Source organism: Accipiter gentilis, chromosome Z, assembly GCF_929443795.1.
Source record: "Accipiter gentilis chromosome Z, bAccGen1.1, whole genome shotgun sequence".
NCBI lineage: Eukaryota > Metazoa > Chordata > Aves > Accipitriformes > Accipitridae > Astur > Astur gentilis.
Genome location: NC_064919.1, coordinates 57,047,867 through 57,067,106, shown reverse-complemented (window position 1 = coordinate 57,067,106; position 19,240 = coordinate 57,047,867). Strand labels below are relative to the sequence as shown.

The window sequence follows — 19,240 nt, the reverse complement described above, 5'->3', positions numbered from 1 at the left end:
TTAGTGTGCGAATAACAGCATTTGGGCAAGCATGGAAACAAGATTAAGGAACAGGTCTCGGATGGAAAATAAACTAGCAGGAAGAAAAAACCCAAAGTTTCTTTAGGTTAATTAGATCCTTGATCCAACTCGTCTCTTGGGAGAAACGTTTGTGGCAGCACCTGGCAGCAGCTTCACGCCAACGCCACGATGCTGCACACACGCTGCGTCAGCAACTGTTCCCTGGGCCTGTGCTCACCTTGTCCCCAGAACACGGCCTCGACGGCAACGCCCGCGCTCGCAGGTCCTTCTCGCCCAGACTTCTCTTTACCACCTACAGCAGCCCCGCCCGGCACCCCTCTGTCACTAAACGACCTCTCCAACTCCCAGGCCGCCGGCTGGGCGCGGAGGGGACCTACTTCGTGCGAAGGGTCCGACCGCACCCGGCCCCGACGCAGGCCGGGGCCTCCCAGGGCCGTGAGGGGTCAGCAGCCCCAGCGCCGGCGGCCAGAGGCCGAGCCGTACGCCGCCACCGCAGCCTCCCGGCTTGCCTGTGCGGGACGTGCCCTGCGAGCTCGTCCGGGGCCGGCGGACGGGACCGGACGGGACGGGACGGGAGGAAGGGCGGCCCCAGCCCCCGCATCCCTCCTCGCCCAACCGCCTCCTGCGCATGCGCAGGCCGCCACCAGCGGCCACCGGACACCCCCCGCGCCAACTGGCGGACAGCGCCTTCGCGCGCTTGCGCAGAATACGCCTCCCGCCTCCTTCTCCTTCTCCTTCTCCTTCTCCTTCCCCTCCTCCCTCCCTCCCTCCCTGCCCGCTCCCCCTTCTCTCCCCCTTCCCCCTTCCCCTCCCTGCGCATGCGCTCCGCCGCCTATTCCCTCCCCGACTCCGACGCCGGCGCGCGCCTTTTCCCCCTGAACCTTGACACGGAGTCTCTCGGGGGCGGGACCCTTGACGCCTCTGACGTCACTTCCGCGCGGTCCCACGGCCGGGGCCAATGGGCGCCTCCGCGCGTGGCCCCGCCCCGCCACCGCCCTCCTCCTCCCTCCCTCCCTCCCTCCCTCCCTCCGCTGCCGGGCCACCGTCGCGCTCGGGGCCGCGGCGTTTAGACGCCGTAGCGGGGGAGGAGGAGGAGGGAGGAGATGGCGGCGGGGGCCTCGGCGGCGACGACGACGACAGCGACAGCGACACGGAGAGCGGGCGGGCGAGGCACCCGCAGGAGGGAGGAGCCGCCGCTGCAGCCGCCGCAGCTCCCGCGGGCCCGCTCGGAGCAGTGACCGGCCGCCTCCCCCACCGCCTCCCTCAGGCCCCGGCCCGCTTGGCTCTCGCCCCTCCGCGGACTCGCCTCCGCCTCTGGCGTCGGCGGCTGCGGCGCTCCCCGCCCCCACGCCCGCGCGAGAGCACCGGCGGCGGCGGCGGCTGGGGGCGACGGCCCGCGACCCCCAGCGGCAGGGAGGCCTCGGCCGCCCCCCTCCCGGACGCGGGCGGCGGCGGTGAGCCGAGGGGTCCCGTCGTCTCGCTGGTGATTATGCGTGGCGGGCCCCGGGCCGGTGGTCAGAGCCCTTCGTCTGGAGGCCGTCGAGCGGGCAGCGAGCCCTCCTGCCTCTCTCCTTCGGCCGATGTCCCCGCCGTCCCCCGCCTAGGCTAGAGTAAGCTGAGAGCCCGCTTCTCGGGAAGAGGGAAATCTACAGCCATGTATTTTCTCAGCGGCTGGCCCAAGAGGCTTTTGTGTCCTCTGGAGTCCCAGGAGCAGCCTCTTCATATCCAGACGGATCCCCAGAGAGCTTTCTTCGCGGTGTTGTCCCCATCTCAGCTGAGCATCTGGTACTGCAGGGTGAGTATCCACCCTCCTGTTAGCCCTCAGACCCAGCTCTCCCACCCAGCTGAAAAGCCCTCTCATCTGTAAAGTGGTTGGGTTTTTTTTCGTTCCTGTTCCAGAAAGGGTTGTAAAACTTTGGACTAAAGCTTATAGATGATTTCCATTATTTGTGAATAAGAGCTGTTAAGCCACGATGTTTACTGATAGCAATGTCGCATTGAGAAAATACGTAAGATCAATCTGCTTGGAGTTAACATCTGTTATTCCTGAAAATGAGACTTATAACCAACTATTTTTTATTCACTTTGACTTTAAATAACCCTTAAGCTTAATATAAAGAGTGTTTGTAGCAGTGCCTTTTTTGCAAATATGCTTCATGTCTTCTGCCTTCGTATACTCTGTGTTCTGTATAAAAAAAATGAATGTAGGAGGTATGAAACGCATTTTTTATAAAACACAGAACTGACTGTAACGTTCTCTGTAATGCTATGACACAGAAGTTCACAAACTTTTCTTTTTATGAAAAGTTTAAAAGTTTTGCGGCCCTAAACAGAAGAATTGTCATGGCTTTTGCATGGGAGTTGCTGCTCTAGCAACACCCGCTTTGAGACTACGCGAATAATTGACATTAAATGCCTTGCTTTGAATTCACTTGGAATTAGTGTCGTAACAAAAATGCTGTTTGTCAGTTTGATTTGATGCAGCCAATGAAACAGCTGTGACATTGACTTTATATTTTGATGCTGAATCCCTTTAAATACTGCCTAGATTAGACCCTAGATCTGTCTATAAATATCTCCAACTCCAGATAATTTACAGAGTTCATCTCAGGTTACAGGAGAAAACTAACAATCCAATTTTAGAAAGCTGATACTGAAAGGTATCAGATGACAGTCATAGCCTTAAAATCTTTATGCTGAGATTTCATTGCTTTACCTTGTGTTGCGCTCTGCATGGCTGTTCGTTAGTTCCTGGGTGGGGTGCTGATGCTTTTTTTTAACCTATACCAGTAGCCAGCTAGGACATACCACCCCAGTAACTATGCTGTGTGAACATCATCATGAGGCCTCTGTTTCCTTACGTTTGTGGCAGATAGTGTAGATAAAGCATACGCCCTTCTAGCTTTTGCCAGTTGTTAAGGCTATGGTTGTAGTCCGTCAGCAGAGCACAACTGATTTTCTTTTCCAGGAGAGTACATAAAGAAGAACAGGCTTGTGGGATGCTTCTCAGGATGTGCCTTGTTGTCTAGAATGTAGTTTACTTTATGGTCTGTTCCTCAGGACAATGTTCATTAACTTACATGTTCATTAGCTTACGTGCTTGGACTTGTTTTGAAATGTTAAATGTTGTATAACTGGCTACAGGGAGAACACTAAAAGAATTCACTCGACGCAGAAAGGTTGAGCAAACTTACAGGTCATTAAAATGTTTTAAATATATTTTAATTCAGTATATAATGGCTGCTTTTGAGGAAGGTGCTGACTTTGCCCGGCTTGATCACTGACTGATCTTAGACTAAAAAAGATGTTACAATCTCACCACCTCTGTGGGCATCCAGCTGTTAGCAGAAAGATTTCTGTTAAGGGCATTTTTTAAGAGAATCTCTTGCATTATTTTTTATGTATGTAGCTGGGGTTTTGGGTGGGTTGGTTTTTTTTGTTGGTTGGTTTGTTTTGTTTTTGAAGGTGAAGCTTAAAATCATATGTTGGACTTTATTATAAAGTGAACTAAAATTATTGCATTCTAGAAAATGTTTTCATTTGTCAGAAGGACCTTCTTTGGAACAAGGCTAAGTTCTGGTCAGGTTGAATTAATTCAATTTCTTGAAGTAGAAGAGCTTTCACCTAATGTTCTTGTTAAGACTTACTACTGTCTCAACTATATATGAAGGTTTCATGTAAGAATGAAGTGATGATGCTGGTGAAGTTCTGTTTTGAATTTTTCAAGGGGGAGGCCCTTTGAAATACTTCCAGGTTTGTGAATTTACATTCAGTATGTGTATTTTTCAAGTGAAGTCTTAATGTTTAAAGCTTCTTTTCACCTACTGTGTGCTAAGAACTAATGGAACTAAGGAAGGTTTATCCAAAGTGTGGATTGTTTTCTGGTTTGGAAACAATATAGGTACTAAGATTAGAAACTGCGGTAAATGGTGTAGCTAAAAACAGATGGAATTCTGTTAGTGGTTTTGAGCCAAAAAGTCCTTGACTATTTTACATGTTATTTTGTAGGGAGAGATTGGATTGTGGATAGAAAAGGCCACTGATCAGTGGTGAATGTTTTTGATCTTGCATCAGTATTGGTGAAAGATTTTTGAACATACATCCCCAATATGTGTACATTTATTTGTTTATGAATTATATGCATGTGCTAGTATGCATGTTATCAAGCATACACAAAATAGAAATTAAAAAATAGAGTAGAATAGAATAGACTATTTCAGTTGGAAGGGACCTACAACGATGATCTAGTCCAACTGCCTGACCACTTCAGGGTTGACCAAAAGTTAAAGAACATCGTTAAGGGCATTGTCCAAGTGCCTCTTAAACAGTGCTGAGGCCTGGGGCATAGACCCTGTCTCTAGGAAGGCTGTTCCAGCATTTGAAAAGGGAAAAAAAAAATAAATGAGGTAAAGCTGAAATAAACACATTTTTAAAGTTTTACTTTATTAATGGTACAAAAAATATTTTCTTCTTTCACCCCAATGGATTGTATTAAATGCATCTCACTTTGGAGACTGTTTCAAGTATTCTTCTTAAATCAGAAGAAATTATTGGCTGAGGTACCTCAGAAAATTCCTTGACACTAAGAGCCAATGAAACCGTTCTCGTTGACAGCATTGGAAAGCTTGTCAGTGTTTTCATTCTGGTAATGTTAAGTACTTGGATGCTTGAAATGAGAAACTTCAATTCATGAAAGAAACTTTCTGAATTGCTAAAGTGAGGTAATTGATGTTTAATAGATTGACTTAGGAACCAAAGGTGATGTTTCGTGAGGCAGCTGTGCAGTCCTAAGTGTTGTGATCTTTCCCGCTTGCACCTGTATTTTAGTGGCTCTTGGGGTGGAATAGTGTTGGCTTTTACAGGGTTGTTCAGCTTGCTGAACAAATAGAAGCATGTTTTTTTCAGCTCATGAAGGGATCAAAGGAGCATTGTAGTTGGCTTGTTGAAAGTGTTACTCCTTTAACAGTAGTGGCTTTTAATTTTAAATTGGTTCAGTTATCTGGCATCATAAGAGCTTCAGGCAGTACAGGGGATTCTAGCTATTCACCCACAAGGCTCTAGATATTAAGGGAAGATGTATGCAACAGTGGAAAGAGGCGTGATAGGTGAATGGAGGTCCCCCTTGAAGTGTTGAGGAGTGAATTGTGTCAAACAAGAATAGTCTGATGACGTATTTGTATGTATAAATATAGTTCAGCCTTTCCTTTCTTTAATCTTAACAAACTTGTGGCAATGACAGGAGTAAGTACTGGACTTGAATATTTAATGAAATTCCTGGAGGTTGTTGGACTATCTGCTATGACTCTGCCAGTCAAAACCAGTTTTGTAAGCTGTTTGAAGGCAAGAGTAGCATGCCCCAACTACTCATTTTGAGGAGCATTTCTTAATTACCTAGGTGCTTATCAGCTTGTGATTTACATCTGTGCTTGTTTTTAAACTTTCCTGGGTTTTTGTGATGATCTGATGTTGAGTCAGATCACCCAAATGAACTATAAGCTTATGGGAAAGCATGCGTGTCAGAATCCTACATTGTCAAATAATCTGTATTCATGCTAAATACTGAATAAGTCTATATTCAGACAGCTCTCATAACTTGTTCTTATGTGCTTTCCAGTCTCTCGCTGTTGCAGTATTAAAGTTGCACACACATTATTTAAACAAATTGGACAAAACGGGACTATGCTTGTGTTAGAGAAGTGATCTCCATAACCTGGAATTTTGGCATGCTATAAAAGGAGTTACTTGTGACACTAGTGCTTATAGTTCATACACTATATGAATAAATATGTTTAAAAAAATGCAGTTGGTTTTGTAATTTTTTTTATTGCGGGTGGCCATTAAAAGGAAAAAAATAATTGTTTTCACTGTGCTTTCAGGATTGTGCTTTCAGGATTATGCTTTCGTCTCAAACTGTAAGCAGAATAATTTACTGAATTATTGTATGTGGCCTTCTCCTAGATAGGATTAGATACAATCTTTGTGGTGTTTATTTTCTGGAATTTGGCTGCAAAATGGACAACAGACATCTTGATAATGATGTAAGTGGTTGTGTATTGTGAACAATATGACACAGATAGCATCAGTGCAAACTAAGGTGTCTTGCTGCCTCTGCTGTGTTTTTTCCTTAGTAATTTAATCCTGAGATGCTAACCTTTTACTGATACCCATCAGACATTTGTCCAAGAAGGCCATTTCTTTTTATATGTCAGTAACAGCTGTGCTGTTGCTTCTATTGTAAAGATGTATTTGTGGTTATATAATTAAAGAAAAGAGAAATACCTGTTAGACTGATGGACTTAGCATGTGAAATGTAAAATTGTCACATGACTATTCAGTAGGCCTTACAAGGTTTTCTGTGTCTCCTGTATTAATATAAAATAGATAACATCTGAAAGACATCTGAGAATGACTTGCATGAAGAGAAAAGCGTCCTCAGTTATGAGTTTTGACTCTCCCATTAGCTTCACATAAGAGTCATTTGCCGGTATGAGATCAGAGATGAGGTTAGAAAGTCTATTCACACAATTCCATTTAATACAAATTTAAGTGCTTGGCAATTCGTGGAGCTGAGGAGCAGCAGAGATCCATAGAATATGGCCTTTCTTATTGGCAATGTTTTTGAGCAGTAGGTTAACTGAAAACTTCAGCTTGGGAGAGGTAGTGATTGACAGTTCTGATGCACTTTGGTTTTTTGAACTCTTTCACAGTCCCTTATGTGAAGCACAGTATTGGGAGCTGTGTCAGCTGTGTTTGTTGGATGGATACTCTGCTGGTTCTGACCTTTCCAGCTGCTTTTAAAACTGAATTAAGAGAGTTATGTTTTTATAATTAGCTCTGCTTTTAGAAATTCTTTTATCACCACCTTGTATCTCTGTTACTGACAATATGGCTTTTTGTGGTTGTCTTTTTTTCTTCTGGTCCTTAGTGATGAATTTTCCTTATGCATGCATGCATGCTTTTCTTTTTTCCATCTAACCTTTCTGGTTTATTAGTTTATCAACCTACAAAGCTTCAGCCTCTAAATTGGAGCACAGACTAATGACAAAAATAAAGTGCACAGTGTCACCAGGCTTTTGTTCTGTTTTCTCCTAGCCTTGACTTTGTCACTTAGATCATAAGCTCATCAGAACAGCACGTTTTTGATTTTTGTCTTGTGCCTACAGCCTAATGAAGCGTCGAAGCATTTGTCTTAAAAGACTAAGCAGAACATCTGTGTTTTTGAAAGAAATTGCCTCTTCATTCTAAACGAGATCAATTTTTGATGTCTAGAATAGTAAATTGTTAGAGGCTGAGGATATTAGGATTTTAACAATTATCTATGGCCTTGCAGGTTCTTGTATTGATGTTGCATTAAAAAAATGAAACCTATACATAATACCATGTTGTCAGCTGCTAATACTGTTCATGCTCTCACCAAATCCAAGCATCTTCTTCCTAGACGTAACAGTTGTGAAAAGACTGATAGTCTTCCAGATACTCAGTGTCTGAAAGCTATAATTAAATGTAAAAAATTCTGTGGAAAATAAATTAGCAATAGTGAATTCATGGCACTAAAGTTGACAGCGCTTTAAAAGAGAAAAGGAAGTATTTAGGACTGTGAAATTTACTTGGGTTTAAAATTCAAGTTACTTTGGATTAATGGTTACAATAAAAAGAGCAAAATAAAAAATGGAATTCAGAGCTGAACATGTTGACTATGGATAGGCTAGGCAAAACATTCAGAGCTTGTCAGTGTTTTGGGGTATTATTTGAGCAGAAATAATTGGGTTCAGTGCAACTGTATCAGTATTTTAAAAAAATCATTTAACTTTTTGCAGTACGTAAGAATTTGAGTATGACTATCAACTGCTTGATGCAACATTCTTAGAATTTAGGCAAGGATATGTTTTTGCTATTCGTATTTAATGCAGGTATAATAACTATTACTTTGTTTTGCATAAAAATTATGGGAGTACTGGTGTCTTACAGGAACATCCACAGGCCTAAGCAAGAGTACTACTTCATGTTTTTAGTCATTTTTGGGGTGACTGTAAATGGCAGTGTTCCTGTCTTGCTGTCTTTCCTTCTGGGTTCAAGTGCATTAATGGTAAGATAGCAACTAAAAATAAAGGAGCACTAAGAAGTTTCAGCGTCCGAATGCATACATCCTGTTAGGTGTTTACTGCTCAAACTTAGTCCAGTAGTTTTCCATTATATTTGCTGACCCACTTAACTTGTTAAATCCACTATATGTACAGTTTGTCATTAACCTGCAGGAGTCAAACAATGGAATCCAAATTAAGGAAAACTCATTTTTTTCATTATTTTATATTCTGTCAAACAAACAATGGTTGTACCTCTCTCCATTTGGTTAATGTAACATTTTCTTCGAAGCCCTTTAAACATCTCAATTAGGACAGACACTTGCTCCTATGAGGGCTGCTGTTCAAGTCTGTACTTCTTGTCCTATTTAAGGATGGCCTGTTCAGAGCAACTTTCATGTCTTAGTTTAGGGTTTAAATGTCTACTTGATTTGCATTTACATCAAATGTGGTAGCATTTAGAGAACTGAAGTGGCAATATCCCATGTCTAAGCTTGCTGAGAGAATTTGCTGCAGGGTTTATATATCTTGATAGATTTCTTCATAAAAATTACTTCATATGGTTCGGTGTTCTGAGACTACTTATTCTGCTCATAGTTATTGCTTAAAAAGGGAAATGGGAAGGATGTATTTGGTCGGGTAGAATTAAGTAAAATAGTAACAATTTTAAATTATTTCACCGTGGGTTTGGTTTGTGTGTTGTTTTGTGGTGGTTTTTTTAATTGTTTGCTTAGGTATTTTGTCCTGAGGTTGACGTGGAGCTCATCTTTCTTAGTGGAAAGTCCAAAGGAATTCATAATGTACAACAACAACTGATAATGAAAGAAAAGTGAGTTTTAAAGTAGTTTGAGTTAGGTGTCTTTGCTCATGAAGCCAGCTTGCTATCTTACCATTTTATAAATAGTGGAATTCCTCTGTTTCAGTATTGGTCATCCAAAACACATTTGCTTCAGCTGCCTCTTGTGAATGTTGTCATAATATCACATCAGTAAAAAAAAAAAGGTAATGTTTTATGCTAGAAAGGCATTGTTTAGAAGCATAAAGACTTCTGAGTAAGAGCTCCTGTTTAAGGTGCTCTTGTGAAGAGGTAGCCAAGGTAACTGAATGATGTAGAAGAAGTGAAGGAGATAAAGTATATTAACTGTCTGAACAAGGGATTCTGTTTCTCTCTTTTCAGTAGCATTAACTGGAGCACTGGAGAATTTGTTTACTCTTTCATAATAATACTACTATATTATTTTTAAGGTTATCTTTCCCATTTTTTTTCCTTTTCACCAGTTTTGTTATCCTGTGAGCATCCACCTCTACTGTTCTGTTCATAAGTGAGTGGCAGCTTCTGTTTTGCCTGACCTTACATTCCTCCTGAGACACAAAATGTACTATATCAAAATGCTAGGTTTTCTCTGCAGCAGATTGTAAAATGCCAGATATGCTTCTTATCTATTTTGGGAAGCTTTTGCTACTTTTAAGTTGCAATTTGAGTAAAGACTTGCTTACTCAGTTCTTTCTTCCTTAGTCTTGTGTTCTTTCTTCCTTAAGAACTGAAGCCGTTTACTTTTGTTCTGTAGACAATTTTTTTTTTTTTTCCCAAGCAACTCTTTATTTGTTAGGTCACTTGCTAGGTTTCTGGAATCACCAGTTTCTCCAAAAGATGTGGCTCTACCATTAACATTTCAGCAAGCAGATTTTAAGCATTATAAAGAAGGAGAATCAGTATCTTCACTTATTTAAGACAGTGTTCATGTTTAAGACATGTTTCATTAGTTGTCCTTAACTAGATTTCTTTATAACTTTAGTAGCTCCATGCAGAAGTGTAAAGAGGAAAAAGCCATGGAGCTTTCATGAAGCTGTCATGGAGAGTTGGTTCTTCCAACAGAAACAAATGTAAAGGTTTAGGGAAAATTCTGTGTAATAGAATCTAAACCCCTACTGTTTCTGTACAGGCGATGAGTTAAGTATCTAAAACTAACCAGAGAGAAGTATTGTGCTAACTAGGTGCTTATTTTTGTTAAAAGGTGTGTTTAATGGCTTGCTCTGCTTGGGGGAAGTAATTAAAATTAGGCTGATATACTCCTGTTTAGAGAACATACTCCTGTGCCATTATACACCTTCAGTAACTTTAAATGTAATAAGTGACTTCAGATGTAGAATGACCATTTCTCTTTCTCTTGCATGAGCAGAGCAGGATACCAAGCTGCCCTTCTAGCTTAGTTAACCTTGTAGCAGTTCACACTTTTGTGGGAAGCTTGTAAACAGGGGGATAAAGTTTGTGTGTTAGGGTTTTCCTCACATATGGAATAATGCTTTTGAGTTGTGGCATATATGGAAATAAATTGTATCAGTGAAATATTTATGCTTTAACCATTAGCTAGGTACCCTTTGTGATATACTGAAATAGAAGTGAGTCTGCTTTCTAATAAGAAAAGAAGCTACTTAAACTGCAAAAAGATGAAAATGATTACTTGCACTCTTAATGATAACTCCATTAGTCCTCATCTGTAAGGCACAAAATGAGATCAGTCTAGAAGTCAATTTGTATAAATATTATAGGTGCTGTGTATACAGAAAGTTCCTCCAGGTTCTAAGGTGTAATAGCAGCTTACTTGTGAATAAATGTCACAAGAACATTACAGTATAAATACTGTCATTATGTTCTGTAAAGTAGAAATATAGAAAGAAAATTGTTGTGCATTAATGAGCTTCTAAAATATTTTTTGCCTGCTGCTAAAATGCTTGAAGCACAGAAGTGCTTTAAGATTGGTCTCCAAATTTGCACTAATGATGCAGATTACCAAGATTGTATTGTCACAAGGCACTTTTTCTCTGTATATCTAAGGCAGTTAAGGTGGGTCTAAGCCAAGCAGTGAAAGTCTGTGTTGTTCATGAGAACAATTAGTAAGAATCTGTTAAGAATAATTAGTTATCTATTTAATGTCAGAGAATTTGATTTGCAAGTATCTGCAAAAGAAGCCACATGACTTGAAATGGCTGGTATAAATAGTTCTTAGGGTAAAGATTAGTTTGCTTGTTATACTTTACAGTTTAAATGTTTAACTTTATTTTTGATAATTTAGTTATGTGTGGGTGTGAAATTTAAGTAATAATGCTGTTTACAGGATGCAAAGTCATACTATGAATTTACCAAGGCTAAGACTGCCTGTGTGACATTAATTCAGCTCCTGATTTATATGTATGGTGAAAACGTTTCATACTATTTTTCCTTTTAAATTAATTTGTTTGTAACTCCACTTTTTCTTAAGGGAAACTGAAGCAACTGATGGCAAATATGATAGCAGTAGATACCCACCAAATTCTGGGGTAGCACACACCCACTTGATTTCTGGGTAGAATTAATGTTTTTAGATTTGTTGTATCAGCTTCTGCCACTTGAGCAAGTAAACTAACGAGGAACAATAGTAAGTTGCCATCACCTGTGGTCCTAGTGGTGGATGATGAGCTTTACAAAGCAGTTTCATGATTACTTTCAGCAAAAAGAGCGATTACTGTTTAGCCTTTTGGTTCCTTTCCAGGGGCTGAAGGAGCGTGCTCTTTTTGGTACAGTTTGCTGCTACAACTCTGAAGAAAAATTGACATTGATAAAGTTGGGGACAGCTTCTGTTATGAAGATAAGGGGAAGTTTCTTTTAAAAAAAGAAAAGTGTGGCTTGTTTAATTGAACTGAAGGCTGAGGAAGTATTGTTGTCACCTAACAAATATATATGCGCATACATCTCCATCCCCACCTCCCAGTGGTGGAGGGTAGCAGAAGGGGGGATACCTATCTAAGCTGTAAGCTATTACTGGTTCAAGAGCAAGAAAGTGCAAACAGTTCTTAAATATATTTCAGAAGGAAGATTGTTTCTAAGCATTGGAGCAAGGAAGGCTAACTTTCCATTAGGTTTTTGTGTCAGTGCTCTCAACTGCTTTCGTGAAAGGGAATGAAGACTTAGTGCCTATGGTAGCTTTTTCTGGGCTTCATGACCCCAAAGCTCTCCTCCATTCCCAGGAGGAAAGGTGCTAATGAGTGCATGTCATCATATGCAAAATCTTTTCAGCAAACTGTAAAGGTGGATTTTTTGCACAATTTCTGGCAACCTGTTCTTGAAGAGGTATGAAACAGATTTCCTGATTATCATTCTCTTTAATACAATGGCCCATGCATTTAGTAGAAACTAAGCAAATCATTGTACCAAATACTCTATAGAATATTTCACCCTAGTTAATTCAAAGTCCTTTTCATTATAGGAGCCTATTTGAGATGCTTCTGTTCATCTTAAGCGTCAGTCACCCTTTGTCTAACTTGAAACTCTTTCTGTATTCTGTAATAACTCCTTTCTGGGCAAATGAAGTATTTTATTTAAATATCCAGGTTTTGAAAGAGAGAGATTAGGAATGATAGTGTGGCAGTTCTGCATAAACACCCTTTAAAAGCACCATCATGTAAAGCATTGTCAAATATACACTAATTTTTTAACCTCGCTCTTTAAGGGAAATGTGTTGTTGCTGTTAAGGAAATATAGTTGCTTACAGTTACATCACAATATAACAACATCCCATTCCTTTTAGATATGAGATGTAATTATTTTTTTTTTTCCTCCAGCCCAGTGTATTAATCGTAAGCTACAAGGAACTATCAAAAGCAGCTTCTCAGTTTGGACCTTATAAACAAGCAGAGTGGCGGCCTGACAGCACCATGATAGCTGTTTCAGTAAGTAGGGTTTTTACTTCTTACTGCAGTTAAACTATTGCAAAGAGAGTTTTGTATTACTAATTTCTGCTTATGCAAACTTGCAGATTGTATGTACATTTAATTTATATTTATCTTGTGAAACTATATAATAGTACCAAGGTTTTTTTGGATGATAGAAGCTTCCTTTAGTAGTTTTAATTAAATTTTTTCCCCCTGAAGAATGTACTGCCGTTCTTTGTATTAAAATTCTGTTTAGATGTATTGGCGAGGGGTGATCCAGCATCTCATTTCTTTAGTAATCTGGTCACAAAGAATAAGGGAATTTAAAGACATGTGAATGAAAGACATAGTTGAGAAGTTAGATGACATAAGCATATTTAGCTTGATAAATAGGGTTTACAGGTGTTTGAGAAAGGTAGGTCTTAAGAGGATGAAACTGTGGCTTTATTAAGGTGCAGTATCTTTTGGTGATTAAAAAAAAATTGTAAGGCACTGAGAACACAGAAACAAGGGCAGTGATAGGTGATACGTAGACTCTTCTGTTAAGAGTCTTGAAGGTAAAGATGAGATCTTGTCTCACATGGAGATAAAATCTTGTTTTGTAGCTGGTGCTATGCTCACAGCAGTGGACTATTTCAGTACCAGCATTTAAAAATTCAAGGTGCAAAGTAGACACAACAAAGGTGGGAGTAGGGTTTATGGGAGTCAGAATATAGGATGATACTCTTGGTGACTTTTGGTCAGGTCTTACATTAGGACCAGGTCTTAAATTGGGTAAGTTCTTTTTTTAACTTTTAAAATCAAGGCTATTGTATTTAAGATTTTCTTGTGAGAAGGTGCAGAATAAATTTCCCCATGAGAAGTTGAGTATGTGGAATGACAAACTGGGTAAAAACTACTGTATTTGTTGGTACACAGACTTCATCTCCTAATACAAACCATCTTTTGTGCTTAAAATGATGCCTGTAATGCTTTGTAGTTTTCAAACCGATCAGATATTGTTATCTTAGTGGAAAATACCAGATGGTTTATGGAATAGATTGTGTCTCTACCAATATCATCACAACTCTAAATCAACTAAACTTTCTGTGCTCTCGTTTTCTTGTGTGCAATGCAGGGGTAGGCTTTTCTGAGTAGCTGGTTTAGAATGTTTAAATCACTGAAAAGGATCTCATTAAATCAATGCATTGAAGTATTTCTGTTAGTGTCAGATTACATATTCAGTTAGCAAATGCTTATAGTTACCAGCAAAAGCAGAAAGGAGACTTCTGTAACATTTAGAATCATAGAATCATTTAGGTTGGAAAAGACGTTAAGGTCATCGAGTCCAACTGTCAACCATGCCCACTAAACCATGTCCTGAAGTGTCTTGTCTATGTGCTTTCTGAATACCTCCAGGGATGGCGACTCAACCTCTTCCCTGGGCACCCTGTTCCAATGCCTGACAGCCCTCTCAGTAAAGAATTTTTTCCTAATATCCAATCTAAACCTCCCCTGCCGCAACTTGAGGCCATTTCCTCTCATCCTGTCACTAGTTACTTGATAGAAGAGACCAACACCCACCTCGCTACAACCTCCTTTCAGGCAGTTGTAGAGAGCAATAAGGTCTCCCCTCAGCCTCCTTTTCTTCAGGCTACAGAAGCTCAGTTCTTTTGGCTGCTCCTCGTAATATTTGTGCTCTATACCCTTTACCATCTTCCTTGCTCTTCTCTGGACACGCTCCTGAACCTCAATGTCGTTCCTGTAGTGAGGGGCCCAAAACAACACAGTACTCGAGGTGCGGCCTCACCAGTGCTGAGTACAGGGGAACAATCACCTCCCTGCTCCTGCTGGCCACACTATTTCTGATGCAGGCCAGGATGCCGTTGGCCTTCTTGGCCACCTGGGCACACTGCTGGCTCGTATTCAGCCGGCTGTCAACCAGCAACCCCAGGTCTTTTTCTGCCGGGCAGCTTTCCAGCCACTCTTCCTTCCCCAAGCCTGTAGCGTTGCATGGGGTTGCTGTGACCCTTAGTGCAGGACCCAACACTTGGCCTTGTTGAACCTCATACAATTGGCCTCAGCCCATCGATCCAGCCTGTCCAGATCCCCCTGTAAAGCCTCCCTACCCTCCAGTAGATCAACCCTCCCTCCCAGCTTGGTGTCATCCACAAAGTTACTGAGGGTGCACTCAATCCCCTCGTCCAGATCATTGTTAAAGATATTAAAGAGAACTGGCCCCAGTACTGAGCCCTGAGGAACACCACTTGTCACCCTCTGCCAACTGGATTTCACCCCATTCACCACAACCCTCTGGGCTCGTCCATCCAGCTAGTTTTTCACCCAGCGAAGAGTACACTTGTCCAAGCCATGAGCCACCAGTTTCTCAAGGAGTATGCCATGAGAGACAGTGTCAAAGGCCTTGGCTGAAGTCGAGGTAGACAACATCCACAGCCTTTCCCTCATCCACTAGGCAGGTCACCTGGTCATAGAAGGAGATCAGGTTGCTCAAGCAGGACCTGCCTTTCATGAATCCATGCTGGCTGGGCCTGATCCCCTGTTTGTCCTGCACATGCCATGTGAGCACACCCAAGATGAACCACTCCATAATCTTCCCTGGTACCACGGTCAGGCTGACAGGCCTGTAGTTCCCCAGATCCTCCCTCCGACCCTTCTTGTAAATGGGAGTCACACTGGCAAGTCTCCAGTCCTCTGGGAATCTCCCCTGTTGACCAGGATTGCTGATAAATGATGGAGAGTGGCTTGGCAAGCTCCTCTGCCAGCTCCCTCAGTACTCTTGGATGGATCCCATCTGGTCCCAAAAACTTGTTAGTGTCCAGATGGCGTAGTAGGTCACTAACTATTTCCTCCAGGATTATATGGGATATATTCTGTTCTCCATCCTTGCCTTCCAGCTCAAGGGGCAGAGTACCGTGAGGATAACTGGTCTCACTATTGAAGACTGAGGTAAAGAAGGCATTAAGTACCTCAGCCTTTTCCTCATCTCTGGTGGCAATGTTCGCCTCTGTATCCAATAAGGGATAGATATTCTCTTTGGCTCTCTTTTTATTCTTAACATATTTGTAAAAACATTTTTTTGTTGTCTCTTACGATAGTGGCCAGACTGAGGTCTAGCTGAGATTTTGCCTAATTTCATCTCTGCATGACTTAACAAGATCCCTGTACTCTTCCTGAGTTGCCTGCCCTATGAATAAAAAAGAATTACTATGAATAAAAAAAGAATTCTTCAATTTTTTAGTACAGCTTATCATCACAAGTAAACTCTCTATAAACATATTTTAATTATACTTTTATGCAGTACTTCAGAATAGATTTAAATTGTTATATTGAATTACATTGCACGTTCTGTTTTTCTGTGGTGTTGGGATCCAAGTGCTCAAGAGACCTTATGGTTTAGTTGACAGTGAGACTAGCTTTAATTTCTGCCAGTTCAGTTAGCGTGCTTTCAGGTTTTTCTGCAGCTGAATATATAGTGTTCTTTTTGGCAGATGATGTCAGAATCTAAATGCCCATAGAGTCTCAGTTTGTAAACTTGAGTTTGACAATTTAAAATTTGAAATGGTCATACAGTTCATGAAACAATGAGTCTCATGAAATTTCTAATATTCTTCATGTTTCTTATGCTTATATTGCATCTACTGGGTGTATCTATACAAATAATATAGTCAAGTATGTTTGTTATGGTAGTTTTAACACCAGTTCTGTTTTGCAAGTTTCTTTTAATAATGCTTTTGGAATATATGTGAAGTTGAATTTGAAACAGTTAATGAGTCCTACTGAAAGACCACATTTACAAATATTGGTATTTTTGTTATAGAGAGATGGGTTGGAAAGGCAGATTTGAGAGCTTAATGAAGGTGTTCCTGCTGATGCATGATACTTTTATCCCTAAGTAAAACTGTGAACATCTTTCCAAGAGAATAAACATTTTTTTCCCTTCTTTGTGACTTTTTCTTCAGAAGAAAACTAATGAGTACAAATGAAGGAGCAATAGCAAAGCAAGTTATTAATTAAAATAATAGTTTGTACTACCAGTTTTGTTGAACTGAATTAACTTCAGTTAATTACTGAAGACCTGTGCAATAGCTAAAAATACTAGTTTGAAAGCTGACTTAGGTGATTTAGTTTCTACCTGTTATTACCTGAGCTCTTGAGTTGCTTGATTGTAGTAGTTTTATGTAATAACAAAATTTTGTTGTACTTTGTTTTTAGGAAGGTGAACAAAAGACTTAGTATGTACTTATTAGCCAAGTGGTACATTCACTTTTTTTAACAACATAGTAATGGAGACTGTAGTCTGTATTTAATGTCCACTAGAGCAGTGATGCACAGCGTTTGTCGTTTCTGACTGCCAGAGTGTTCAGAGCATCTCTCTGAAAATAAATCACTTTGCAGCATATGCTTTGAGATAATTATTATTTGTATTGAAGGCAAACTTTGGTCTAGCATATAAGGCTTTATAAAATATCTCAAGTAGCTTTAATGGTATGCAGTTAAACTTAAGCAGTTCTCACACCATCATCATCCCCTAGCAATTCTAACTTCTTCTATAGTAGTATCCTCTATTGCTAAACTGTTGGCACATTTTCTAAACTGATCTTTTTTCCCTGATATTTTGTAGTTTCTTCTCTCATATTGCTGCATTTGTATTTTTTCCAGTGTTACTGGGAGATTTTGTTCCTTGTCTAGATTAGTACATGCACCTAAGGTAGCTGATCCTAGTAGTTAAACTTGTGAACTGGGTCAAGATGCTTCAATACAGAGAAATAAACAAGGCATTTTAGTCCTTCCCCTGTTACAGGCAGTCCTCTGCTCTTCAGTCTGCATTCCCATAGCTAAGGCAGAGCTTTATTAAACATCGTAGCATACGAGAAACTGTGGTGAAATCCCTTGAAAGGTACTGTATGTTTATACTTTTGGCTGTCAGAGATGAGAATGATCAGGGAACAGATGACAGTGATGGTTACTTTAGTTCATTGCAACACAGACATTTCTAAAGCAATCTGGAAACTTATGTGAATGAATATGATCAATTTGCAGGAAGTGTATGGTTGAATGCTTCTGCATTTCATCTAGCTCTTCATGGAATTTGAGGTTCTATTTAGAAATGAACCTGTAACAATAGCAAGTTTGTTCTTTGAATAGTGTTCAGTAAGGCCCTTTGTACCTCAATATCAGTATAAAGATACTTCACAGTATTGTTTTACTTTTCTTTCCAGGATAAGATAACTTACAGGTTAAATATTTAATGATGTAACGGAAAGAACCTGTAAAGATGTTAGAAGTGAGCATGTTTCTTTACCACATAATACCTGCACATAGAAAAGCTTCCATTTATTTTCAGCCTGTCTCAAGCTCACCATTATGGTTCAGATTTTATTCTTGCATGAGAAAGATACTTGCTTGGAATGAGAATAGTTGCGTTTCTTGGACTTTGAAGCCAAAACGCAAATTTCTTTCATGATGAAGCAATATATTTGACTGGGGAAAAATATGGCATCTATGGACTGATAAACTACGCTAACAATAGGGTTACTTTTTCCTTTATTCAAAGAAAAGGAAACCAGCCTTGCAAAGCAACTTGAAACCATTCATTTCAGTGCTTCTTGTCTCCAGTAATAGTGCTTTAGGTACATGTCCTGCCCATGTTAAAATGATTGGATGGAAACACTGTTTAACCAAAATGCATTTTCCTGTTTGCCTGAAGGATAAATTTGTGCTTTAAACAAATCGTACTTCTTTGAACAACTAACCTTACTGGTCATCTGCCTCGCCTGTGCTTATACAAACACTGGATCAGCTTCTAGTCATGACTGGAACACCTGATAACTAAATGATTTATATTTGTTCTCTGAATAGCATTGTAGTTTGAGGTCAGTCTTCCAGAATGACAGAATATGACTTGGGATTGAATTATAGTATAAATTTTTTTCAGACACTGGGAAGATTTTGAAAAGGTGTTTTAATATCTAAAGACACTGTGTGACATAAGGATTTTTGGAAAACTACCTGGATGACAAACATTGTGAGGCAGTGCCTAGCTTATTTGCACTGTGTAGTGTCCGTACTGTTCAAACACCTTGAGTTCTTGTTCTGAAGGCTTGCTACCTTCTACTACATGCTTTGTGCATTAATTCTCTTTGCTGGTGGGAGTTAGGTGTCCAGGTTCTAAATATCTGATGTAGCTGTCTGGTTTTATGTATTTATATGAATCAGAGGAAAATTTCTGCTGGACACATACGTCAGCAATGGTGTTTTTCCATTTTTCTACCTACTGAGTGATCTATTCAGTAGGCTTTAAGGGCTAGTGTGGATTTTACCCAGGATGAATTTGAACACACTGTTTTTTAATGTATCTGAAACTTGGTATGAGTATGTATTTATGTTCAATATATGAGACATATGTAGAAATCGCAAGAATCTGTAGATTTTACTCATGCAGATGAACT

At 40.4% G+C, this 19,240-nt stretch overlaps 1 protein-coding gene across 4 annotated transcripts in view; it reads left to right on the top strand.

Moving 5' to 3' along the window:
- The first annotated feature begins 1,416 nt into the window (after positions 1-1,416).
- Positions 1,417-19,240, top strand: part of RIC1 (RIC1 homolog, RAB6A GEF complex partner 1) — a 57,506-nt gene continuing 39,682 nt past the window's right edge. For 3 of the 4 annotated variants that reach the window (XM_049794646.1, XM_049794647.1, XM_049794648.1), the window contains exons 1-2: positions 1,417-1,816; positions 12,702-12,809. In XM_049794646.1, the coding sequence (XP_049650603.1) occupies positions 1,676-1,816; positions 12,702-12,809 (249 nt within the window). In that variant the 5' untranslated portion in view covers positions 1,417-1,675. The remainder of the gene's footprint in view (positions 1,817-12,701; positions 12,810-19,240) is intronic. The other variant, XM_049794644.1, reaches the window with a different exon arrangement.